This window comes from Camelus dromedarius, chromosome 9 (assembly GCF_036321535.1).
Source record: "Camelus dromedarius isolate mCamDro1 chromosome 9, mCamDro1.pat, whole genome shotgun sequence".
NCBI classification, from domain to species: Eukaryota; Metazoa; Chordata; class Mammalia; order Artiodactyla; family Camelidae; genus Camelus; species Camelus dromedarius.
In genome coordinates, this window is record NC_087444.1 from 8,163,484 (window position 1) to 8,190,049 (window position 26,566).

Genomic DNA, 26,566 nt, shown 5'->3' on the forward strand with positions numbered 1-26,566 from the left:
ACTGGGGAGTGAAGAACTGGCCGGGGATGAGGAGGGAAGAAAAGGAAGAAAAAGAGAAGAAATTTTAACTGATTCTGGCTGTGTCAGTAGCCATCTGCATTAATCATCAAGTCACTCCATCTTTGAGCCTCTTATTCCTATGCTATAAAATAAGAATTTTTTTTGTTTGTGTCTCTTTCCACCCTAAAATGCAAAGATTCTAATTAGTTCTCTCCTTGGGAGGCCACTTAATGCCTTATCTCACAAGAGAGCTAACTCAGTTCTCAATTCTTTTTATTTCAGACAAGATTCCTTTGCTAAGCAAAGAAAAACTGCCTGTAGTAGGAATTGGAAAGCATCTGTGTGGTGTGGCAACAGGTATGTAAATGTACTAATAATGTCCAGAGGAACCCACGAAGTCTTAGCTTAGCATGGTCCCAAACATTTAAACAGTCTCTTTTGAGTAGTTTTTATCCGTTGTGTTTACAACTCATTACTCTTTACAGTAGTACTAGGCCTGTAATATATCAGATGTAGAGCTTTCTGATTTGTCTGCTCATTTTGGCCATTTTATAGGATGAATTAAGAGTTTTATGTGTGGAATGAGGGGTATATAGTTCAGTGGTAGAGTGTGTGCTTAGCGTGTACGAGGTCCTGGGTTCAATCCCCTGTACCTCCATTAACAAGAGAAAAAAAAAAAAAAAGAAGAAGAAGAAAAGAAAAGAAAAGAGTTTTATGTGTAAATTCTGTGTCATACGGGACTTAAAGTTCTTTGGGTTATATTTCAACCAAAAGGGAAATAAATCATTTATGGAAACTGTATGATTCTGTCTCAGAAGCTTTTGTAGAAGAGTTGTTTAGGTAGGACTCTGAAACCTCTCCCACTAGAAGATGATTATATGTTGGGATTCTAGGGGAAACAAAAAGGAAATGTTAAGATGTGTTGTCTTAGCACTTGGATCGACTGATGTAGCATGATAAAGTAGAAAGAGCGTGGGCTTTGAAGTCAGAGAGTCCAGAGTTCAACTTTGCTGTCTACCCTTGGCAAAACACTTAACCCTTCTGAGCTCTGGTTATCTCATCTGTAAAATAAGAGTGATAATAATAATTTTCCAGGCTACATGTAAAGTGTCTGGCACATATCAGTGCCCAATAGATGTTAATTGTTGTTTTATCTTCTTTTGGCTCCTGCTGGTTTCATCATTCACTCATATGGGGAACTTGGAGCCTCCTTCAGAGATTATTCAAGTTGGCTGGAAATGGCTTTAAGTATTATATATTTCTGTTGCCTTGTATAGTTTTTAGTTGGCTTTCATATATTTTGTTTCATTTAACCTCATAAAAGCCTTCTGAAGTAAGCCAGTTCTGTCCTGGGGAGGAAACAAAGAATATTCCTTTACTCCTACCCATCTAACCCAAGTTTCCCAGAAATTTAACCTATCCTGGCCATTTCTCATTGTTCCAAATACTCCCCCGACCCTTGATTCACTCTGTCTGAATTCTCCTTTCATTGCTCTATCGTTACCTCACTGAAAAATCTCTGCTGCAGCTGCTTACCCTTCTTGAAATTCTGTTTTCTTCTCTTCTCTGACACTTTTCTTTCCTGGTTCTTCCCCTACATCTATGCCATTCTTTCTCTGTATCTTACATGGTGTCCTAACACTGTATGTCCTTTAAATACTAGTATTCAACCCATCTGTCGCACACCCAGTGTGTCTTTCCCCTTCTTAAAACTCTTCAGTAGCTCCCAGTCACCTACACCATTAAGTCCAAGCTCTTCAGCATGGCATCCTGGTCTCAGTCTGGCCTCTGCCTTCCTCTCTTTGCCACTTCCTGCCTCCGTGTTTGCTGGTCTGCGGGTTCAAACCCGGTGTGCTTCTCCTGTATACTATGCTGCTCGGTCTCTCCTCAGCCTTCAGCTCAGTCGTGTCGCTTTCAGGGAGCCTCCCTAAAGGCTCTGCCTTGGAGTTTATCATAATTGCCTCTGCGTGTCTTTACCTCAGTGTGTTTCAATTGTCTCTTTATATCTAATTCTCCCACCATCCTCTGATTGATTGATTGATTGATTGGTTGGTTGATTGATTGACTTTAGTATAGGGAGTGTGCTGACGTGATGTTTGGTACATAACAGGAACTCAGTAAATCTTTGAATGAATAAGTAACCTTGGCCACCAACTTGCTGTATTTCCTGGTTCCTTTTTAGGTCTGTGGCTTTGTCCCTTAAGTTCTGTATAAAGGAGGGGTTGAGATAGATTCTAAAATAACTTTGTCCTTTTAGTAAGTTACCTGATTATTCACATTCCTGAAGACCATTTACTTAAGTCCAGTATAAGTAAAATAGTGACTGAATATATTTCATCAGAAAATACTAGTTTATGAAATAATAGATTACCTGTCAGTTTCTCCAAATAAGAGGTTCCCAATAATGTTTGTTGACTTAAATTCATATATTGGATTAAATTTACTAATAAAATATCAAATTATTTACTATCCACTTGTGACATCTTGGGGTAATAAAATTTAAAACTACATGTTTTTGATTGAACAAGCACAGTGTGACAGTTTGTCTAATCAGAAAGAAAATGTGGATTTTATAGCATCTATTTGAGGTCTTCCCAGTATTGAGAACAACATAGCAATCTGCAGTGGGAAATTGTCATAGTCATCAAAACCCATTTGTTTAGTTTTTAAATGTACTGTAAATTTTTCATTTTAATATAAACTACATCCACCTCTAAGATCGTGTTTATTAATCATCATGTATTCTCAAAGCCTTGCTCATGAAAGACATTCAGTAAGTATTGGCTGAGTTACGCATAACTTCAGTAAGGCTACTCAGGGAGGCCTACTTTCCACATTTTGACCCCCCTGTTCTCAGCTCTTTACTATTTCCTGTGAACATCTTACCTTTCGGGACTGACACATAACATCAACTTTAGCAGATGCTCAGTCGATGCCTTTCCTTTTTCTTTCTTTGGATTCCTTAAGCTCAGAACTTCCCTAGAATGTAAGTGTAGATAATAAATTTTTTTTTCTATACAAGTCATTTCCTCAGCCAAGGTAGGAGAAATGAGAGCCAATTTGAATAGCTGGACTAAAAGTTTTACAAGTTGTAAATCTTAAACTTCAGACAGTCTTTTGGGGAAGTAGACTTCATGCAGAATAAATCAATAGAGAAACTGATACAATAATGAGAAAAGAGCAAATATAAGCAAAGTTGATAATTCATAAAAGAATTATTACAAGCATGAAGCTAAGGAGGTTTTTGTTGTTGGGTTTTTGAAAACCATACTGCCTAATAAATGTAAAAAATATTTATTTTTAAAGATGATGTGGTTTGGGGGGCCACATAATTGTGTTTGCAGATCTTGCATTACGATGTTTGGTTGAAACCTATGCTGCCATTTGTGAGGAAAGGAATGAAGAACCTTTAGCCAAACGCATAAAGAATGATAAAACAGAGAAAGAAATTAACACTTTGGCCAAGGAAGGAAATGAAAAAAATGTCCCAGAGAAGTGGACCCCTGTGGCTGGCATTGTTATTGCACTCTGTTGTCACCACAGGTGTGATTGGAGACATTATGTGGGCAAAGAATATTTCAGGGCCCTAGGCCTTGGAGCAGTGGAATTCCACTATTTCCAGCGAATGAGTAGTTGGGCCACTTGTGGGATGCGAAAAACAGCTTTGGAAGCCTCAAATATTTCCACAAAGAGAAAAGATAAACCGAACGATGACAGCGAGGAGCATGATGATGGAAGGCATGGAACCACAGATGACGGCGCTGAGAGTTTGCCTGGGTAAGTGACTCCTTTGAAATAGTAACACTAGAGCAGAAATATGTTGTTATTACTATACTTTCTTTTTAGATGAGTGTTACCAAAAATTTATTTATGAAAATATATTATTTACCGTCTAATTTTAGAAGAAGAGAAAATGCACACACTTTTATTGTGGCATAAATAAAAGTTGTAAGCATGGGACATAGCACCTAATATATTGTGGGCTATTTAGCAATTTATCAATAAACAGAAGTGACTAATATAAATGTTTACAGAATTTTAACAATTTGTTGTATGTGTTTATTCAATTTAGGTTTCTTACCATTGAAGAAAAGAAGAAAATAGGGCATCTTTGTAAATTGCTGATTGACCAAGGCCGAATCAAGTATTTACAGCAGAAAGGATTCAGTCCTGCTTTACAGTATTATACAGACCCCCTGGTGTCTTTGGAAAATGTATTGTTAACTGCTTTACCAAGTCGTTCTTCAACACCAGAAACAACTGCTTAATGGAAACGAAATTTTGAACAACATCTGTCTTCCACCAAAAAAATTTTTTAATTGTATTTTTATATTCATGAAAGTATAATTTAAATAGCAGGTAACATGAACTTTTAAAAATGTTGTGGCCTCAATGAACTTTGGTAGTAGCTTTGTTTTTTCACTTCAGAAGTCCAAACAGTAGAGAATTCACTAAATTCCCAAAGTAATCCTCTTCAGCAGGGCATCTTGAATTTTATTATCCATCAGCATTTATAGAGATTGGTTAAGTAGTCGAGCAGTTGACTTGGTTATCTGAAACACACATAACATGTCAATTGTAACTAGCACATTAACTTTCTACTTGCATTAATTTTGGAAATTTATTTTCCTTTGATTTTATTTAATACTTTTTATTTTTCAAGTTCAAGATGCAATGATCAATTGTCAGTTTACAAGAACCAATCTGAGAATTTGGCTAATGTATGGATTTTTTTGTCCTTGAAGATCTGGAAAGAAAAATTAAATGTGATTATTTGTTTCTAATGTAAACAAATTCAGGATGTTCACAATCAATTAATGAATTCACCTTCCAGATTTCAAGAGCCACACCTGTGTTTACATATAATCAGAATTTGTCCAGAATTTTTCAAGGGAAAAAACTGTTTCACTTCATCATTTTTATTGGATAATAAGCTAGTTAGAATTTCCAAAAAGATATTTATAATCCTAATTCACAAATTAAATTGAAATTTTGAAATAACTCCTGAAGTTAATTAGATGCCATATCTTTTAACAGGCGATTTTTACATGTATAAGTACAAATGTAAGTATATTCTCTCCTGTTTGGAAAAATAATTTGGAATAAAGTGGAAATTAGATAATGAAACCAAAACCTTCTCACATATAGGCCTCATTTAACTCATAAGCAGTTTCTATGCATAAGCTGACATTAAACCAAACATATGGCAAGACTGTTACTTTCCTCATCTTATCCTTGATTTATTTCTGCCTTTATTTGTAAAAATTGTCTTGATCTTTGATACATTTGCCAAGACAAAGATCCAGAATTACTCATTTTAGACATTATAATGATATTCTTAGGTAACTATTTTGTAGGTCTATGATTACATTAATTACAGATGAGACGTCTAAGCATTTTTAATTTCTGACCTTTCTCCTTTAGTTCTATCTCATGTATCTCATGAGATTGCCTACATTCAAGTATCAGCCCTACTACTTGATCTCTTTGTGCCTCTGTTTCCCCCTCTTAAAACGGGGATGGTGAAGATAGTAATACCTCATAAGGTTATTGTGAGCATTAAATGAGATAATACATGTGAGATGCTTAGAACAGTTCTGAGTACAGAATTTTGTACTCAATAAATATTAACTATTATTAATATTACTAATTCATGAAAATATTTCTAGTAACATAGTAGGCAGACTTGGTTTTATTATCTCTGTTTAAGTTGTAATCATTTTTCTCTTGTTATAAGTTCTATGCCATATTATTAAAGTAAGATAGTTTATTTTTTAAAGTAGTTACTCATGCCTGCAAATCAAGAGAACATAAATGAAGATAATAATATGTAACTCAGAAATTAACCTGATTTTACTGAGTTAGGCAATGTTAATTTGTGTCATACGATCTGTTTTGCATCATTCAACAATTTATGCCCCAAAATAAAAATAATTCTACAACAGGTATTATCTCCGTTATGTTTCATAAAACATATGTACAACACAAAGAATTATATAGTCCTGTGGCCCATCAGCTTAATGACTGTCTCTGACGATGATACCAAGAACTGTATGGGAGGATAAGCTTGTCCTCAGCATGCCAGCCGTAGGTCAAGATTATCGTTTTCCACAGCCTTGCTCATTTCCTTTAAGATAACATGAGACGGTGACTATGTGGGATACACATATAACCATTCCTTGGCCTGCAGACTTTTCAGGTTCAGCAAACTCCTCGTACTTTAGATTGATCTACACAACTACCTCTTCCTGCACATCCCACAGGTTCATCATTCACTGTGTTGCAACTGAAGCTCATGTTCCACTTCTGCTACCAAACCAGCTTCTACACTTCATCCCCCCATCACCGTTCACCCAATCGTTCTAACCAAAAACAGATTCATCGTAGACTCCTCCCTTTTCTCGTCTTCATTCAGTCATCAAATCTTTCTCCTGCTTGTCTTTTATATATTTATATTCTGCTATCCAACACGAGGCCCCAGGCACTTACAACTTTTTTACTTGTCTTCCTACAGTCGATCCTCTGTGTGACTGTTTCTGTGACCTTTCTATAACAGACCTAATGACCATTTCCTAAACGTCATCCATTGGATGATGGTAAAATTAATTTCTGTAGCTGAAAAAAATTCTTGTATTGTTTGCTCAGATTATACTTATTCTTCAAAGTAACTATTTGAAAATGTAACTAAATTCTACGTTTTAATTCAAAAACTCTTCACATTTTAGTGAATTGTAAAACCATGTTTTCTGTTGCTATGCTACTGTTTATTGGTTTTATTAACAGAGAACTATGTGCCCTTTGTCCTCTTCCCTTAATCTCAGTTTGTCGTTCCTTCCTTAATTGTTTTTTAAAAAAAAGAAGAAAAGGTTTTAGTCCTAAATTATCAGAGATAAAGTGATTGAAATCTATATAGCAAAACCTTACCAAAGTCTATTTTCTCTTGATAATTTTCATTCCAACGCAAAATGCTTTTTCGTTCCTAGGCAAAATATTTCTTTTACTATTTGCAGATTGTAGAAAAAGAGAAAATGTAGCAAAGGTAGTGTTCATGAGTAAACTGATCTATGTGACAAACTGAGACAACGCGGCAGTGAGGCTTTAAGAATTCCGTCTTCATTCACTTGGTTTTGTTTCAAGTGCTTGGCCAAAGAATTTTATTTTCTGACGCTACTTGAAAAACTTTCAGTATCTTTATAACCTTTCTTTCCAAGCCCTTATCAAAATTGTGAACAGGTGTGAACTTCACCTTTTTTCTTTCTACGATATTGACCAAGTGACCAGCACTTGACAGAAAAGTTAAGATGGAATGAGAAATCTACAAAGGAGTAATATATATACACACTCTCCTACCAAAAAGAATTTTTAACCTGTGTCATTTATACACAAGCCTCATACCTGCTCTCCGTGACTCCTGTATGTAAGTGTGCATAAACTGAAGGCCGAATAATTCCCGTTCCTCTTCCTCATCTGTGTTTTCACTGGGAGGAAGTGTTACTTCCAGTTTCAACGGGTTGTCTCGGAAGTTGACAAACCTGGCAGTTCACCAAAAAACAGAATTTTTATAGGTGCCAAAGAAGTGTACATTTATTTCCCTGGAGAAAGATCAGATGATAATATACTAAATTACTCTTTTTTAACTGGCTTCAATAACTGAACATCTTGGTGAGATGTGATATACCCCAAGAATCTTTAAGTTTCTTTCCTAAAAGAAAAAAATATTTTCTTTAGACAACTTATTTTCCAAGCTTGTAAAAGCAGTTATTAGTCCATAGCATATGTTTAATGTGCTACAGTTTAACTTCCAAGAGCAATCCTAATGTATCTCAAATATGCAATTAGTGCTATGAACTTAAAGTTTCTGCATATTTTATACATCGTGTCTTATTTATCATTGTATCTTCACCATCTGGTCCAGGACTCAGTAGTTGCTGAATAAGTAAATGAATGATTTTGTTATGAAAGGTGTAGGATTTGGTATGAATTCTAATGTCTTATGCTCACTGTCAGGAAATTAAGTTGAGGAAGGAAGATTTTTGAGAGTTCTGATAGTAATTAACTTATTAAAAGGTATATTGACTCTATCTGTAACATAATTGCCTGTGTTCATTTGTAGTTTTTTAGAAGGAAAGTAATCACTGTTCTTATGCTTTTAGTTTTTATATCGTGCATAAAGTTTGTTAGCAGTTATAAAATGATGGGGGTGAGGGTGTAGCTCAGCTGGTAGAGCACATGCTGAGCATGCACAAGGTATTTGGTTGGATTCCCAGTACCTCCATTTGGAAAAAAAAAAGAAAATGAAAACTGATGATTTTCATGAATATGTCACCATCACAGGGTAATTTAAAGCTGATAAATCCCAGTACTGTTTCAGTTTCAAGGATTCTTTCTTGAATAATTTAGACTAGTGTTATATGAATCCTATTTATAAATTATGGAATTTCAGAGTTAGAGAAGATTTTTGAATGTATTCGTTGATGAGAATGAGAACTCAAATCTGTTAACAACAAGTTCTCTGTATTACTTTGTTCTGCAGCCAGAAAGGGACATGTCAACTTTGGGTCTACAACTGTCACCTCAGATTGGTCATCTCTTCCATACACACTGGAATATCTTGCAGCTTATTGTTGCTGAGGACAAGAGTGCTCAGATTTTTCATATTGCTGATTGTTTCTGGCAAGCATGTTATTTCATTCCGTTGCAGCCATAATGTATGTAGACTTTGCATCCTGAAGAATTAAAAGAGGTTTCTGTGATTAACCACATAACCCTGGTTCTTATTAACCTAAAGTTTTTTTAAATGTCCTCTTGTACAACATCACCTTTAACCAGTATACCTATTGAGTTAACTGACTTCACATTACTTGATTTTAGGGAAACTGTATCAGGGAGTTAATCTCTATCTACAGTACAGCTGTCACCATGTAGTAGTAGAAATGAAATCAATTCTGGAAGTCTTCACTATTCTCATAGGATTTCTTGCAGAAGAACCGCTAAAATGTTATCTAATCTGAATTAGAGTCTCAAGAGAAAACTGAGAAATTATTAATATGCCCATTTAGGGCAAGACAAGTATGCGTGATGGTTAACAGCTTGGACTCTGGGACCAGGGTGCCTAGGTTCAAATCCTAGTTTGAACTTTACAAACAGATGAGGAAACTAACATAGATCTCTACATTAGTTTCCTCATCCGTTTGTAAAGTCCACAGAAGCACCTGGCAGGTACTAAGCAATGTTATTGTTGTGGCCTGTTGTAAATTTGTTAAAGTCAGGTAGCCAGTTTTTCTCTCCCAAAGCTCTTTTTCTTATTTGGAATAAATGAAAATATTCTGTTAAGAAGTGGCATACATTATTTATAACTAAATGGATCTATTGTGATTGACTATGCTTGGGGTCCCCTTTGTTTTGCTTATTATTTCTTATTAATCATAGATGGCTTCAACACATCTCTTGGTAGCAAAAAAAAAAAAAAAGTTATTTATTTTACCTTTCTATGGTATCAGGAAGTTGCTGAAGTCTGTTGCTTCCCATATCAAGCCACTCGAGGGCAGGCATGCGCAACACAGCAGGAGGGACTGCGGTAAACCGGTTCACGCTCAGATCCAGGTGAGTCAGCTTTATCAAATTGCTGAGCTGAGGAGGAAGGCAAGGGTTTTCAAAGTAAATGCCCACAATGTAAACTACTAAAACACATTGATAAAGGAGGTATTTCACGTCAAGAAATGTTTACATGATGCTTGGGATTTACTTAGTCTCAGCAATCCACAGCAAATTTGAAATAACAATAAAGCTAAATAACCTCCAGATAAGTGAAAAACTCCCTCATGGAAAGTTAATCTATTCAAAGAAAATTTATCTTCCAAAATAACCAAGTTCCAGGGTTTACTGAACCTGCCAGGCAGGAGCTTTTTTTTTTTTCCTTTTCTTTCTAGGAGTAAACATATGTTATATTTTCCTTTTATCTAGTAGTTGAGATTTTCATGGGAAGACCCAAACTTTAGAATAATAGTTATCTTTATTTAAATTTCCCGTGCCTGATGCTTTAAATATGTTATCTCAGTCATAGAATTCACAGTAATTCTATTTTTAAATGAAACCATCAATTAAAAATGTATTAAGACTATATAACGACACCAGTGTGCTCAACTTAAGAAAGAACTATATAGGTATGACCACCCCCAGTGTACTTCTCCCTCCTCCCCCTTGAAAGGTAAATCAGTTCTGAATTTGGTATCTTATTATTCCTGTGCATTTTTTATGCTTTTATCATGATTCATAAACATATTTTTCTATATATTTGCATATTACTATTATATATTTTCCATAAATGGAATTTAGTATTTTTATATGTTTCAAAATTTTATTTAAAGATGGTGATATTGTGCTTGTCTTTCTTTAACTTGCTTTTTTTTCTCTCAATATCAGTTTTTAAGTATATTCATGTTGATGCAGACAGCTCTAGTTTATTCACCAGCTTTATAAGGTGAGTAGCTTATTTCCATTTTAAGGACAAAATGGTTTAGAGAGGCCATGTAACTAGAAATGATGCTGCTATAGTGTGCATTCAGGTTTTTGTGGACCTAAAGCCACAAAATTTCTAAATTTCTCATTCTTCTGTGGTGAGAGTTTCACAATGTAAGAATTTAGTTAACTCTTACAAAAAACTCCATTTAGCCCGGCACATTCAATTTCATTCTACAACTTTAACACATAAAAAAAAAAATGCACAAAACAATGCTTTATGGGCAATGGAAAAAGATCAGTTTTTCCATTTAGTAGGTGGTTCCCCAGCTTTAGAATTCAAGTAATGAATAAAGCACTCTCTCAAAATCTGTCATCAGACCTTTAAATTTTTCAAATGATTCAGAATAAAAAGATCGTTTTTACATTAACAAAAATATGTTTGTGTGTTACAATGTGTGCAGTTTAATGGCTGAGAGATGCCTCCCTTTGTAGATTTCTCAGTGGTACTAGAACCCTTTGATTTTAGAAGATTGAAAAAAAGATATTAAAACCGTGATAATCTAAGTCTTAATTTTGCATATGTGAAAACTGAGACCTAGCTCTGTAAAGTGGTGTGTTCAAGGTCACACCTTGGAAATAATTCCAGGCTCAAGATCTCAGTTCAGTATTTGTTCCTGTAAAACCTATTTCTTTAAGTGAAGACATTACGGTAAAGACAGGTAAATAGGCATGTCCAAGTTCACACAGCTTTTTAGTGACAGAACCAAAGCTAGAAACAAAATCACAGAATTAGAAATTCGAAATAAAACATTTATTGGCCCTCTTTTAGGTATAAATAAAATATCCCTGTGATCATGATTTTCATCATAAGCAAGTATATACATTTCACTAAATTGAACTATTATAAGAAATGGATATGGGTATAGAAAGTATGTTTTACTTGCAAGAGTAACAATTATTGGTACATGTTTACTGGTCTGGGGGAAAAAAGTGACATTCTTACCAAGATACAGTGGGGGAAGGGAATAGTCTATTTTATTTTGAGTTTTATTATTCTTTTATTTTGCAAAGTCATTGTTTTCAAGGCAAAGTAACTTGGAAATTTCTTTTACTGATTAAATATGCTTGAAAAGTAATATAAATGTCTATATTTCTATGATCAGTTTGGTTTTACCAATTACAAGACATCATGCCAAATCAAGGTTTAAAGGCTTTCCAAGTCCACTGCCTGGTTTTTACTTGGTAGAACCTAGGAAGCTGGCAAAGAAACACTTCTAAACTGAGGAACTCATGTCATCACTTTACTTGTTCTCAAAAACTGATCACCTTATAAAAACCAACTAATAAAAGAGTTTTTCTACCCCCACATTGTCTGAGCTTTATGTTAATCATGTACTCATTCAGTAAGCATCAGGGAACAATCACAACCTAGGCTGTGCCTTCGGTTCTGGGAAGAGAACTAAGTAAGACTCTCACTCTGGCCTTCAAGGAGATCACAGTCTAGTCAAAACAATAATAGAAATAAATTTTATGCTAAATAGATCTTTCTCTAACTAAAAACATGCTTTTTAATAGCATGAAATGTTTTCACTAAAAATATTATTTTCTGAAATAAAATTTATAGCATTTCTTCATGAGTGTTGTTTTTAATGACCACACAGAGGAGAGGTAAACCAGTAGTAGATGGAAAGTAACATAGACATTTATATCATTCTAACCTCTTGTGGAAGCTCACATATATCTCTGTTAACAGCAAGTTCTAGTTTCTCCAAGCTGGCACAGTTACTTAGCTCCTTGGGGACAGTCTTGATCCTGTTGTAACTAAGAATCAGTTCCTGAAGTCTGGTGAGCAGTCCTACAAATAATAATACACAATAGAGAGCAGATGGATATAAAATAGTGTTTCTAGTTATTGAGTATTTTAACTTACTCGCCAGCTTCATATTGGCAAATTCACACTTCTTAGGCTCCTCCCTTTTCCTAGTATGTGTCCTGCCCCTTCTCCAGATAAGGAGCAGGCGATTTATCAGTGCTATAGGCAAACATATTTCTTTTCATTCTGTTTTATCTATACTATATCCTGACCAATTTCCCATTTGGGGATTTATTTTTTTCTCATTTAAGAAATTTTTTCTCATTCTCTTTCTTGTCTTCATCCTGTTCCCTTCCAGGAGGAATAACTGAACTGGCAATATTGTTTCCAGGATCTACACAATGTTATTTCTAAAGAGACTTCTCTTGCATTGAAATCTCATCTTGAATCACCTCAGTAAATCCAGAAGGTTGGATCTCCTGGAAGTTTCCGTTTAGATTAAATGTTTAAAATTTTCTCAAGATTTAGGGCTTTGTAAAGATGAGATCTTCATTCCATGTATCCAAAAAAAATTCTCAGTAAAAAGCAGGAATAAAACCTGCCTTCCTTACCAATTCCTCGAGGTATCTCTGAAATTGTGTTTCGAGATAAATCTAACACAGTAAGATTCTGGAATCTTCCGATGAATTCGGGAATTTTCAGCAAACCAGTTCTATGAAGTTGCCATTCCTGTAGCTGACTCAGTTTCAGTAGAGAAGAAGGGAGGGTCTAAACTCAAGTAAAAGAAATGACAGACTTACTATATTACCTTAAAATTATTTTAGTATCATGTCACACTGAAATATGATTGTAGAGATATCATTTGATTTGTAAAAGAACTTAGGAATATTTTTCTTTAATGGGTTATACTTGCAAATGCTTTTGACTACTTCTGTGTTTTAAGACCTTTACTATTTTGGGGGGTGCTAAACCTTCAAACCCAAATCATAATAGCTTAAACAAAAATAATGTATTTTGCTCAAGAGTGCACACACACAGAGCTGTGTTCTAAAGATTCTTTTATATTAGTCTTTGCTAGAGTACATATGTTATTGCAAATGAGAATATGGTGGTTAATTGAAATCATAAATGGAAAGACCATTTTAATCAACCATCCAAACTTCCCTTTATGTTTTGAAATAATTTGTAAAAGGTTTTAAAAGAGGATTTTCTTTTTATTTAAGAATTTTAAGAATTTCAACTATTCTGAACTCTATGCCTTTTCTTTTTCAGCCTAAAATAGCCAAAAGATAAAATAAAGGATTTAACCCCCAAGCTAAATATACCTGTATGTATGAAAACAGACACTGACCCAAGGGATAGAAGATGCCCATGTCAAAATTAGAGTAGGCCTAATGTAACTGAGCAACTCTGTGTGTCTGTGTGTGTGTGTGTGTGTGTGAGAGAGAGAGAGAGAAAGAGAGAGAGAGAGAAAGAGAGAGAGACAGAGACAGAGAGAATATGAGTAAGGTCATGGACATGGGAAAAAATTAATAATACATTTCAATTTTAACTGAAGTTTTAACTGAGCATTTGCTTTGGAAAATCTATATGATTTTTGTTAAGCAGATGATCATCTTTTTATGGAAAATACTTATCAGAAGGATTAGTAGAAGTTTTACGAATGACTTAAGTTTAGGCAGAATTGAAGCAAATTGGTCGAATTTTTGCAAAAAACAATGTTTGAAGTTATGTTTTCAGTTGCTTATGTTGCCCAGATTCATTTGGTGTGTTATTAAAATTAGAATTCCTGTAACTATTCCAGTCTTAAGCACACAGCCTCAGAATCATTCTCTCAACTCTCCCACAAAATGCGAAATGTAGAAAATCAAATATTACTTCTATAAAGCTTACCTTCCATTCCTCTTTTTCTATCTTCAAAACAAGTCTTCCATCTTCCTTGGAGACCTTTTCTCTTAGCTTGGTTAAGCTTACTCGTTCTTCCCAGATCCGCACTAGCCTTGGAGACCAGGAAATCATTTTAGTTCACAGGTAAAAGACATAGGTAACATTCAGTTTTATATGAAAAAGAGACCCATCAACAATAACCATTCGATTGATAGTATGTGAAAATCAGACAAGAATTTATTTTGCAAGAATTACAAATGTGCTTGGTATCATAAATGCCCTATTTTTAAGTTTTTGAAAAGTATAACTCTTCATAAGTTTTTACAAGTTTTATTGAGGTATGATTCACATACTGTAAAATTAATCCTTTTAAGCATACAATTTTTTTTTGTACATTTACAGAGCTATGCAACCATCATCACTATCTGATCCAAAACATTTTCATCACTCAAAAAAGAAACCCCATAGCCATTAGCAATCACTCCCCATTCCTCCCTCCCCCAGCCCCTGGCAACCACTAATCTACTTTCTATCTGTATGGATTTGCCTATTCTGAACATTTCAGATGAAGAGGATTATATAATATGTGGTCTTTTATGTCTGGCTTCTTTCACACAACATAGTTTTTCCCAGAGTTTATGCATGCTACCACATGTGTCAGTGCTTTATTCCTTTTTATAGAAGAGTAATGTTCTACTGCATGGATATACCAGATTTTGTTTATCCACTAATCAACTGATGGACGTTCGGGTTAATTCCATTTTTTAATTACTGTTGAATAGTGCTGCTATGAACATTCGTGTACAAATTTTTGTGTAGACATATGGCTTTGTTTCTCTTGAGGTCCTAGGAGTACAATTGCTGAGTCTTTTCATAACTCTATGTTTAACTTTTTTAAGAACTGCCAAATTGTGTCCAAATCGCTTTCATCATTTACCTTCCCACCAGCAGTTTATGAGGGTTCTGATCCACATCCTGTCCATCTTTTTGATCACAGCTGTCCTAGTAGGTATGAAGTGGTACTTCATTGTTTTCACTTGCATTTATTAAATATCGAATCCATAGATATTTAATAAAAAATTTTTAATGACTTGCAAATTATGTAGTTCAACTTCAGAGTTAAATTATATATTACTATATTCCATTTTATCCAGATTTTGTTTCTTAGATATAAAAATGTACAAAAACTTTGTCATTCTGGAGCACATCCTATTGATTTTTGGTTCATTGCAAACATACATAAGAATAATATCAAGCTATAAAAATGACTAGCAAAAGGTTGCAGAGGTTTTCTATTTCTAGACTAGAAAGTTTTCATGTATGAAAAATAAAGAATAAACTTAGAATTGAAATGTTTGCGCTTTTAGCCTATTAGAATTAGAATGATGCATAATAAAGAAATACAAGCAGTCCTCAAAGAACATAGGTTTAATTAATTTGAATATTTATTTTTTCAAAAATCTCTTGACATCTGAGAGTTAATATATATTCTTAGCAACTTCTCATATTAACTGATCTTCAACAAGGATTTTATTTTAATGAACAGAAAACCAAGTATCTCTAAAAGTGTAACATTTGCTGTGTATATATGTTGGTGTTTGCAAAATATTTCTATAGATCTGCGTGTTTTCATCCACTACTTGTCTGAAAGTTAACTCATCTGCTAACAAGTGCACTGTGGCAACGGCTATATGTAGCCCTCTAGACTGCAGGTAGGCTTCCAATAGATGTGGTTAACTGAGACAAAATGTATAATACCATCTGTTCAATTACATCACTTTTTATTAAAAATAGAGCTCTTCATGGGGAGAGGTGTATCGCTCAAGTGGTAGAGCGCATGCTTGGCATCCACGAGGTGCTGGGTTGAATCCCCAGTACCTCCTCTAAAAATAAATAAATAAATAAACCTAATTACCCCTCCATACCCAGAAATAATATTTAAAAAAATAAAAATAGAACAGTATTCAAACAGTAGACATAAAGATTATTAATTACTTGTTACTCACTGAGATACATGGATTTCAGAGCAAGATTTAATGATAAAAGCAAATACATGTCTTATTCCCTAAGCTTTAACTTCAGTTACAGAATTCACCAAGCACCCATTATATGCCAAGTATTATGCTGGACACTGTGTATACAAAATGCTCTGTCCTCAGTGAGTTTACAGTGATGCTATTATTAGACAAGTTTATTTCCATCTCTATAATGATTCATAAATTCTTTCTTGCTCTGAGTTACTATGATCTAAGTTCAGAATGTATCACTTAATTTGGCGACCATGGGTGAGATACCGCATCTCCATGGTTCCTACCTATAAAACAACGGGTTTGGATCATGTAATGTCGCCGGTCTCTTCTAGCTCTGGTGCTCTGTGAGTCCTACACTGCTTATTTTAAGCTTGATATACTTCCAAGTTTGGAACAGAAGTTTTCTACCTCCTCTGAAACCTTTTTATAGTCTAAAGCCTTTCTCTTTTATCCAAGTGCTTGACTTCCTCAAGGCAGCTTGGCATCAAAACACAATGAGGACAATTTCTGTTTAAACTTGAGACTTTCTGAGCTAACTCTTTAGTCACTTTTAGCTGAGAGAAGAAGCATTAGATTACATCCTTACCCTTTTTTGCCCCTTGCCTGTTTTGTACAGCGAAATCGTGAAGCTGCTGAAATGAAATGATTCTTAACTAGACACATTCAATAGCTGAAATTCAGGGGTTTAGAACCGACTCATGATTTCTGACCACTGTTTTTGAAAATGGAGAGTATTTATTAAGAACACTCGAGTCAGGTTTGTCATAATTGTATAATATAAACATAATAGGTTTCATAAGAGTGGCTTTACATATAAACGGCCAATCCAGGGAAATGTCAGACCTGATGTGAATGTAACACTTACTGGGTCAGATTACTTAGGTGTGAATACCAGTGAATACCAGGTCCACATTTATCAGCATGTGATTTTTGACAGGTTACCTGGACCTGTCCCTCAGGTTTTCCATCTTTAAAGTGGAGAAAATAATGTCACCTATGTGTGGCAGAGGCTGCTTATTGTTCCCCAGTATGTGTTACTCCTCTTCTTCCCCAGTAATAGATCCTCTGAGTGTAACTGAGCACAAGGCTTCATTTAGCCATCCTCCCTTACAGCTATGTATGGGTCATGTGTAGCTTTGGCCAATGGCATGTTAGCAGAAGTAGTAGTGTGTGCAACTTCCTGCTGGCTGGAATCAAATTCAATGGCTGCAGTTGGTCTGTGTATTTGGAGCCCTGAGGTGACTTTAGGAATGGAAGCCATGTACAGTTGAGCAACAAGATAAAAGCCTGAGTGTCTGACTCAGTGGAGTGCTGCACCAGCCCTGGATCACTTACGCAGAAAAGTTAGCTTGTCTTGCTTAAGGTACCATTATTATGGTTTTCATTCTCTCATAATGCAATCTAATCCTCATCATGACACCACGATTCAGCATGTTGAGAGGATTAAATGAGATGCTGCAAATAAAGCACTTAGCAGAGGGTCCAGTAAACACATAATAAATGTCTGCTATCCTTATCATTGTCAGCATCACTATCATCTTCATTGGCACTGGCCGGGAAAAATGACACTTCCTCATCCAGATCTTTTGTTTTTACAGTTAGGAGACACAAATAGTTACTTATCAATAAATGTTTCCCCCTCTTCTTTGCTGGGAGAAAGCCAGTTATTTTCCAGTAACCCAGGAAAAAATCTTAATTTGTCTAGACCTCATTATAATCTCATTCCCCTAGAAGGTAACTGCATTAGGAGTGTACAAATGACCCAATTCTGGCCATTGAGATGTGAAGGAGAGATTTGCTGGGGGCCCTCAGGAAGATTTTCTCATACTTAAAGAAGAAACAGAAATAAATAGTTCTCACTCTTCTGATAACACAATGATGCCTGTCTGTGATGCCTGAAAGTGTACCAGTCATCCTGCGACACTGAGCGAAGCTACCCCTAGGACCAAAATGACACACTGAGATCAGCTGTGGAAGGTGATAAAGAGAAGCTGAGTCAGTTTTTAAAGCTATTGAAGCTTTGGAATTGCCTGACCTCAGGACTTCCCTATTGCTTAAGCCATTTTTTGTTGAATTTTGCGTTATTTGCTAACGGACATGAGACCATTTTTTAAATTGAGATGTAATTGACAGATAACATTATATTCGTTTAGGTATACAACATAATGGCTTATATTTGAATATATTGCAAGACACAAGACCATGTAATGTTTAGGAAGAGGCCTAATGTATGGTAATTGTAGGGAGCTCTATGGAAGTTACGAGGAGGGAGCTATTCGTGCAGGATTAGTAGAATACTTTGGAGATATCCAATTAGGAAAGTTGGTAACTGTCAATAAGGCAGAGGAAATAGGAGCCAAATGATTTAAGTGCAGCCCAGATAGAGGAATCAGGTGATCCACAGGGGACCTGGCTGGAACTCCCGGCTGTTTAAACAGCTGGGGCTCTCCAGCACCTTCTACTGCCGGATGCTGCCTTAGATCGCAGGCAATGTAATGCAGAACAAGCTCCCTCTGAAAAGCAAACTGAATGGTACTAATCAGACCTTGATGAATGTTGAACAGACTCCTGAGAGGGCCTAGGATAACTACTATTTTCACATACAGACATTCATTATTTTTCGTATCACATAGCCACATAGGTGTTTCCTTTAGCTACATTTGGGTTTTCAGTAAATTATAATCCTATCAACTTCAATAATAAGGCATTTAATAAATGCTCTTTTCAATAATGATGATGTCAGGAATTTTTACTAATTCAAAATCATAAACACGGTATCACATACTTTTGTTGAAATTCCCTCTCTCGCTTCAGGTCTTCATTGTGTTTCTTTATTCTTTCTTCCCAAACTTCCTTTGCAGCATTGACAGCGCCAGCACAAAACACATTTTCTGACATGATTTCTCCACATCGTCACAGAATCACTAACTTCATTAAATTTTGAATAGCTGAATCGCAGATGCCATCTCAGAAAGGACCTGATTGTAACAGAGAAAAAAAAACCAAACCAATGTGTTTCCGCATATTTATTGAGTCCCCTAATGGTCATAACAGCTTATATTTATTGAACACTTTCCATATTCCCAAAACTATTTTATGCACTTTACATGCCACGTTTCACTTAACAATTCTCATATTAAAAATACCAAGGCATGAGTACCTTTGTCGTCTCTAAAATACAGATGAGAAAACCAAGCCCTAAAAAAGGTGGGCAATTTAAGGTCTCATCCCTAATAAATGATAAAGGTGGCAATTGACGCCAAGTCTACTTCCTTTGTTACTATTAATTCACAATGACGAAAAATTGGGACTAGTTTTCATGTCCAATTATAGGAAAATGTTTAATAAACAGATACATGAGAATTTGACACAACATTGTAAAATGACTATAACTCAATAAAAAATGTTAAAAAAAATAAAAATTAAAAATATATATAAAACAGATACATAAGATCAGCAGGCATCTTGGGATGTCTACTTAATCTAGATGCTGTCTGCAGAAGCTGGGATTCAGTCAAGTGGTAATATACTGGGATTGTTTGTTCTTATGTAAAATAAATTGCAAGCAGACAGATCTAACACTGAGGATTGTGGCCTGAAGCTCTGAAATAAAAGGAAAATAATAATAGGGTAATGGTTATGTAAATTATGGTAGATCTGTCTGATGGAACGTTCTTCGCTTTACAAATAATGGTATTGATTTTTTTTTTACCGAATTAGATTAGCAATAATAAAAGAATTTAATTTACAATTAATTAAACTTCCTTCTTCAAAATTCAAGAAGTCAAAGATGTCCATAATTACAAATTCTATTCAACATTATACTGGAAAACCATAATGCAAGAAAATTAAGTAGAAAGGTATAAAGTTTGGAAAGGAAAAAGTGAAATTTGCAACAGCATAGGGAAACAGGCACTCATGCACTAAAGGTGACAGAATGTAGTTAGATTCTCTATGGAGAGAATTTTGGTAATATCTATTAAACTCACAAAGCCACATTTACACTTGTAGGAATTTATATTGCAAATATTTTCAATTGTAAAATGACATATTACAAAGTTTTTCACTAGAGTGTTCTCCATAACAGCAGAAGATTGGAAAGAATGTAACTTTCTACAAGTGAATTATAGTACATCCATATCATGGGAAATTTTACTGGAGTATTTAGTAATCAGGGAAGTCTAAATTATATACAATATCTGTTAATAACCTATAATGAAAAAGAACATATATACAAATGTTTAACTGAATCATTATGCTGTACACCAGAAATTAACATAACATTGTAAACCAATGATGCTTCAATTAAAAAAAATAAGAAATAGAGATTTAAGTATTTGTTTTAAGTCAAAAAGGCAATCAAAAGAGAGGTTAAAAATAGGGATTAACTCTATGGGTGTGTAGGCAAACTTAAGCATCATCTTTTTTGAGGGGGAGGAGGTAATTAAGGTTTTTTAAAAATGATTTATTTTTTAGATTAATTTTTTTAAATGGAGGTACTGGGGATTGAAGCCAAAACCTAGTGGAGGCTAAACATGCACTTTACCACTGAGCATCATCTTTTGTAATGAAACTCCATGGATAATAGAGCTGATAAGAAACAGCATAACTGCTTTTGAGAAGAAAAAAATTATTATGGAGATAACAATTGAAAACTAAATTCTGAGATAGTTAAAATGGTTACTTCTAGGGTGATAGAAATGAGGTAGAGAATGTTGCTTTTCATTATTAATCTCCTCTAAATTACTGATTTCTTTAAACTAAAAGTGTGTGATGTGTGTGTGACAGAAAGAAAGAGACCGAGAGAGGGAGAAGAGTGTATTACAAAGGAAAAATGTTTAACATTTCAGGATGAATATATAATTGCCAATACAGAAAATTATTAGGAGGGGGTCCTTATTTTTAAGCAATGCACGCAGGAACAGAGTTGCAAGATCGTTTTGCCATCGAGAAACCTTGGCATGTGCTTATGCTGGTAATATAACCCCCTGGGTATATCACAGTCCAACTACAATTTATTGTCCCAGGTGTAAGCAGGTTTAAAGTATTATCAAATAATAGAATTTTTTTTAATCCCAAGGATCTAATGTAAATGTGTATTTTACTAGACATGTATATAGCTATTCAGTTTCTAATTCATTTCCCCATTTGCCATTAAACTTTGGTCAGCCATGCGTTTTTCAATAATAGTGACCAATATCCCTTTGAGGAAAACAAGTCAGTAGTGATACATGTATTTCTGCCTCCAGCGTAGGACTGTGTTCTCTACCTGGATGGTTTCTGTAAGAGAAAAGCACACAGCATGGCAGTGAAGTAAGCATGGCTATGACATGACTGGGGAGTCAGCTTCGCAGAGTCAAAAGGAAGCAAAAGAAATACAACCTCAGACAAAACGCTTCTTGACTTCTAGAGAAATCAGTCTTCCAGAGGAAGACAACTACATAATGTCTATGAACCCCCAAAAGACTTCTAAATTCAATTCTAAATTTATTTGAACATTCCAGCAAATACAGACACAGTAAAGGCACCAACAGCAGTCTATTTATATGTGAAGAATGGGAAAAAAATGTTTTTGAAAAACACTTACCATGGTCGGTGGATGCAGAAGCTGACATGCCCAGAGTTAGCGATTATCAGCTAGGAGTAGATTGCCAAGAGAATTGTTTTCAGTGTGACCCCGAATGATTAAAATCCTCAGTCAGACCGTAACCAAGTGAAATGACATGTCAGCCCAGTTCTAATTTTAGTTCATGGACAAAGCTGAGAATAGCAAAAATCACATGGAGCTTCTGTGCGAAGGATCAACTGATAATGTATGTGAGTGCATTCTGTGCACTGCAAAACGCTGGGCTGTAGGCATTATAAAACCATCCAGCATAACTATTTCAAAGCTCCTGAAAAGTAATTGCTATTGAAAAGTCCTCACTTTTCATGATTTGCACATTTTGAGTGTTTACTAGAATCTAATGAATCTGTTCCAAGCCAAGAAGTTTGGAAATAAGCAGATGTGTATAACAAAAACCCTACCTAGTAAGCCAGAGATATTTAAATAATTTTTAAGTTTTTTTTGGAGGAAATTAGGTTTATATATATATATATTGCGTGTGTGTGTGTGTGTGTGTGAGGGGAGGTAATTAGGTTTATTTATTTACTATTTTTAAATTTTTTTTAAAATGGAGGTACTGGGAATTGAACCCAGGACTTTGTGCATGCTAAGCACTCACTCTACCACTTGAGTTTACCCTCCCCCTCAGATACTTAAATATTTAAATTAAATGTGCAACTGTGTCAGAAAAAAAAAAATGAAGGTGTGGATAGATGTGGGTAACAGAGGAGCCCCAAGCTTCCACTGCATCCACGCTTCAAATTTAATTATCTCTCAACCTTTAGCTCCTCAGACTTCATAGATAGGAGCTAGTTCCTGGTTCTTTAACAAATATATATGTATCTATTTATTGAATTGGAAATATATGCACATGGGGCAAAATTCAAAAGATACTGAATTCCCCTCACGTCCAGCCTTTTAGTTCTCTTCCTGAAGGCAGTCACTATCACCAGGTACTCCTGTGCCCTTCCAAAGACGGGCTGTGAATTTACAAGTATGAATACGTCTTTAAAAGCACACACACATGCTGGGATGTACACACATATACAGGGCAGCACACTATATACATTGTTCCATGCCATGTTTTTTCCCCACTCAGAATACCTTGGAAATAGTTTCATGTTAGTATATTCAGAGTTACATCATTCTTTCTAATGGCTCCATAGCATTTTGTCATGTATGTGGGTCACAAGTTGTTTCATTACTTGGGCACTTGGGCAGTTTTGGTGTTTTAAGTCCCAGATTATCCCATAGGAATTCTCTAATGCTTCTATAATGAATAAGATCAGAGAGTTATGGGGTTGCTTAAGATCACAGAAAGCGGTAAGAAGGTCACAGGATCTCAGCTCTAACCTCCCTGTCCAGAGAGTTTGCACCATCCCACACATGGCTGCCTTGAATATGCTCATAAATCAACATCAAGGTTCAGGGAGGAGTTCTATTTCAGTTAAAAAGAACACTAAGTTGTCCCCTTGGAAACAATTTAGATGTATTTCTGCCTCTGGCACTGTCTACAGTTAAATTTTAATTTGACAATATTTATAGAAAACCCACAAATTTCAAGGCTTTTCTCTCCTTCCCTTAACTAGCCTCTTATTTCCCACACTCGGAACTGCATAAAGAGACCAGTTGAGAAGTTGTTAAAGTGACCTACACTAGAGAAATGGCAGGGAGAGTGGAAAAAAGTGAATACATTGATGCACTATTTATGAAGGAGATTAGACAATTTCGGTGATTTGAGGACAATAGGGGATAAGAGAGATCAAGAAGAAATAAGTCTTGTAGAATGAATATCTGTTATTCACCGCTGCCCCAAATCTTTGCATACCCTCTCCATAGTTTGAAACCCCCCCACATTGTGAAACCCACTTTACCAGGGTAGAATTATAGTATGTTGTCTCTTCTGTACCCACAACAGCAAAAATGGACCCCAGCCACCCAGCCTGTGTCCTCACATCCTTTGCTTCTAAATCAAAGTATGGGATTGGCAGAATCTTAGTCACAGTCCCTAATCCAGTGGTAGAAGACTGGGATACACTATTAGTTATTTGTCAGACTGCATGGCTTTGAAGCAGAAACACTATGTAACTCAAGAAAACCAAGAAACATAAATATGAGACTTACCCTCATTTATCAGATCAATAATTTTTCAATGTGAAGAATTCGATCTTGCAATTTGAAGGTTCTGTAAGCACTTCAAATAGTTGAAAGATTTAAACAAGAATACTTTAAAACTGATTTGTTCAGCTTTAGAACTTTCTGGAACACTGGTATCCTTTAATGTGGAAATGTTCCAGTAAAAAAGCTTGTGTGTGTGTGTGTGTGTGTGTGTGCGTGCATGCACACATGTGAGCGCCCTCAAGAGAAAGTTCCAAATAATAAACCACATACTTGCCAAATATTAGGCTGTCCCTCTTCTCCACATCTTGGTACTTATATTACAAAATTATAGCTACATACTAACTTGCAGCACTTGGTCAGACAAAATGGGTATTTCCTCAGGAGATGGTAGGAAATACCATTAGACACCAAGAGCCTTTCCCCTGGAGCTCAAGCTCTCAGATTTCAGCCAGTCTCACGTGAGTTCTGCCACACACTCCACAGATTTGCAATCTTATAATAACTTAAATATTTAAGTTACTGAAATAGCTAAGAAAAAGATTTCATTTTACATGCTAATTATTCCCTTTTCTTTTTTCTGTTATTCAATATATGTTTTACAACAAAAAATGTATTTAACTAGGGATGAACTTAAAATGTAATTCTGACCTTGAGACTTTTGTGCTGGCTGTCATTTTTGATAGACACACACACACACACACACACACACACACACACTCCATTTCCCTAAATCAATCAGTGGTGGAGACACAAGAAAATTTTATACGAAAACCATTAATTCTATAGCCTACTGGAAATAGGCTAAAAATTAAAAGGTCATTGGAAATGATTTTAAAGTCTTCATTTGTAAAAAGCATGCTGTGAGTCTAAGTAACAAATACATCATTTAGCAAACAAAACACAAGTGAACAAAACATCATTTCTCTTATGAGTGAAGTAGTTGCTACAGTTTTTCCAATTATGTAAAGATTGTTCTCACATGAAATACAGGACCTAAGCAGTAGGAATTAATATTGTGCAATTTCCTGGGGCAATTAAAACCTAAAATCAGATGAACACAGAATAAAAGCCATTATAGTCTTGCTTCAAAAGAAAAAGCAATACCCCTCCCATAGCCACCAAATAGTGACACAAAAATTTGCACTGCCTTCCTATATGGTGCATGAGGTATTTTTGGCCACATAGCAAATTTAAAAGACACTTCTTCTGCTTTAATTTTTATGCACTACTTTTTAGTTCTACAGAAATACACTGCATTTTAAACTCTTTCACAACATAATTTTTTATGAATTACATGATACCTTGTTTCTAGGATATTGACCCAACTTTTGAGGATACACTGTATACATTTCAAAAGGCCACAACAAAAATTGTTTCTTCACATATCCACAAATACTATGCAGAACCCCTAATATTTAATAAAGATGGAAGTTGTGAGAATTTTTATTGTATTTAGAAAGTATTACAAACCAAAAAGAAACATCTTACGGAAGTAATACCATTGTATTGAAATTGGAATGCATTGCATTTAGATAGCAATATATATATATTTTTAAATTTTTATTTATTTATTATTGTCTTTTGTTTTGGGGGAGTTAACTAAATTTATTTGTTTACTTATTTATTTTAATGGAGGTACTGGGGATTGAACCTAGGACCTCGCGCATGCTAAGCATGCACTCTACCACTGAACTATACCCTCCCCGTCTTTGATAGCAATATTTTTAAGACTCATGAACATATGTGAGAAACAAGTGCAGTCAATGACAGTGGTGATTTTAAAAAATTACGCCAACTCTCTGACAGTTTGTCCTGCTCTGTCTGTCCAAGCAACGTTTGAACCAACGGGGGGGGGGGGGGGGCCCTTTTAATCTTGGGCCAAAAACACAACGGGACCAAGGCCAGGTTCTGATGTGATTTGTAAAGCCCTTGGTTTGCAGAGTGGTTAGTGTGATGGCTTAGCCTGGCGACTGACTGTTCTCTGTAAAATCTGAATATCTAATATTTCAAACTGTTAGTCATGTTCAGATTTATATTCATGCCAGCAGTTTCCAATTATTTAATTACACCTACCATTGCCCTGACTTACCTCGGTTACTGCAGTTTGAACTCTGGCCGCATTGCTCCAGGAAATTAAGTCGCTAGGTTTTTCCAGATGATTGCACGCTTGCAACTTTTGTACAGACTTTACAAACTTTCTTTTCTTTACTTTCCTTTTTACCATATTTTTAGAGCTATCTACCACATATTTCGAGGATTCTTGCAGCAAACTTCAAGTTAATAGTTTATCACAGGTTGAATACAGTCTGATGGTTCCTCTAGGAATGTGGGTGGGTAGGGGCACTGTGCCGCCTATTGCCCGAGACTGCCCCCTCCTCAGCCTGAGATGAGAACGAACCCTTCTTCGGCTGTCCTGCCATTCCCCCTGCATCTAAGCTAAATTCTCGATCTCCCACCTGCTCTCATTTCCCCTGTCCTGGCTCTTGTTAAGACCCACAACAGCTGTTCCCCATGCTTTGCGTTGCAACATTCCTCATAGTGCTCAGTAAAAGCCTGATATAGATGTCCTCTTCATAACAGAACTGCAGTGATGCATGTCAGGCTTGTTTTTGTGGCTCCTCTGGACTGCCTCCAAATTCTTCTGCTCAG

General features: G+C 35.5%; 2 protein-coding genes across 6 annotated transcripts in view; one reads left to right on the forward strand and one right to left on the reverse strand.

Moving 5' to 3' along the window:
* The window catches only part of TRMT13 (tRNA methyltransferase 13 homolog), a 21,635-nt gene extending 15,691 nt beyond the window's left edge, over positions 1-5,944 (forward strand). For 2 of the 3 annotated variants that reach the window (XM_031457685.2, XM_010975210.3), the window contains exons 9-11: positions 283-357; positions 3,345-3,777; positions 4,073-5,944. In XM_031457685.2, the coding sequence (XP_031313545.2) occupies positions 283-357; positions 3,345-3,777; positions 4,073-4,268 (704 nt within the window). In that variant the 3' untranslated portion in view covers positions 4,269-5,944. Of the gene's footprint in view, positions 1-282; positions 358-3,344; positions 3,778-4,072 lie in introns of those variants that run through there. The other variant, XM_064488759.1, reaches the window with a different exon arrangement.
* Positions 4,334-26,460, reverse strand: LRRC39 (leucine rich repeat containing 39). Of its 3 annotated transcripts, none has more exons than XM_064488760.1 (9): positions 26,007-26,460; positions 18,977-19,169; positions 14,168-14,273; positions 12,886-13,042; positions 12,180-12,316; positions 9,485-9,630; positions 8,574-8,726; positions 7,396-7,532; positions 4,334-4,553 (listed from the first exon to the last, which is right to left on the reverse strand). In XM_064488760.1, the coding sequence occupies exons 2-9, from the start codon at positions 19,087-19,089 to the stop codon at positions 4,525-4,527; spliced, it is 978 nt and encodes a 325-aa protein (XP_064344830.1). In that variant the 5' UTR covers positions 19,090-19,169; positions 26,007-26,460; the 3' UTR covers positions 4,334-4,524. The 3 variants fall into 3 exon arrangements, with proteins under 3 accessions (XP_064344830.1, XP_010973523.1, XP_010973531.1); XM_010975221.3 differs by lacking the exon at positions 26,007-26,460 and adding an exon at positions 21,779-21,936; XM_010975229.3 differs by lacking the exons at positions 8,574-8,726; positions 26,007-26,460 and adding an exon at positions 21,779-21,939 and having other exon boundaries at positions 4,490-4,553.
* Between the last annotated feature and the right edge of the window lie 106 nt (positions 26,461-26,566).

What these genes read in the sequence shown, in the direction of transcription:
- LRRC39 (XM_064488760.1), bottom strand. Translation starts at nt 19,089, where the DNA reads ATGTCAGAAAATGTGTTTTGTGCTGGCGCTGTCAATGCTGCAAAGGAA. An exon ending in TAGAAAAAGAGGAATGGAAG is followed by an intron (nt 13,043 to 14,167) that starts GTAAGCTTTATA and finishes ACTTGAGTTTAG; the next exon opens with ACCCTCCCTTCTTCTCTACT. An exon ending in GAAGAGATGACCAATCTGAG is followed by an intron (nt 7,533 to 8,573) that starts GTGACAGTTGTA and finishes GTGAACTGCCAG; the next exon opens with GTTTGTCAACTTCCGAGACA.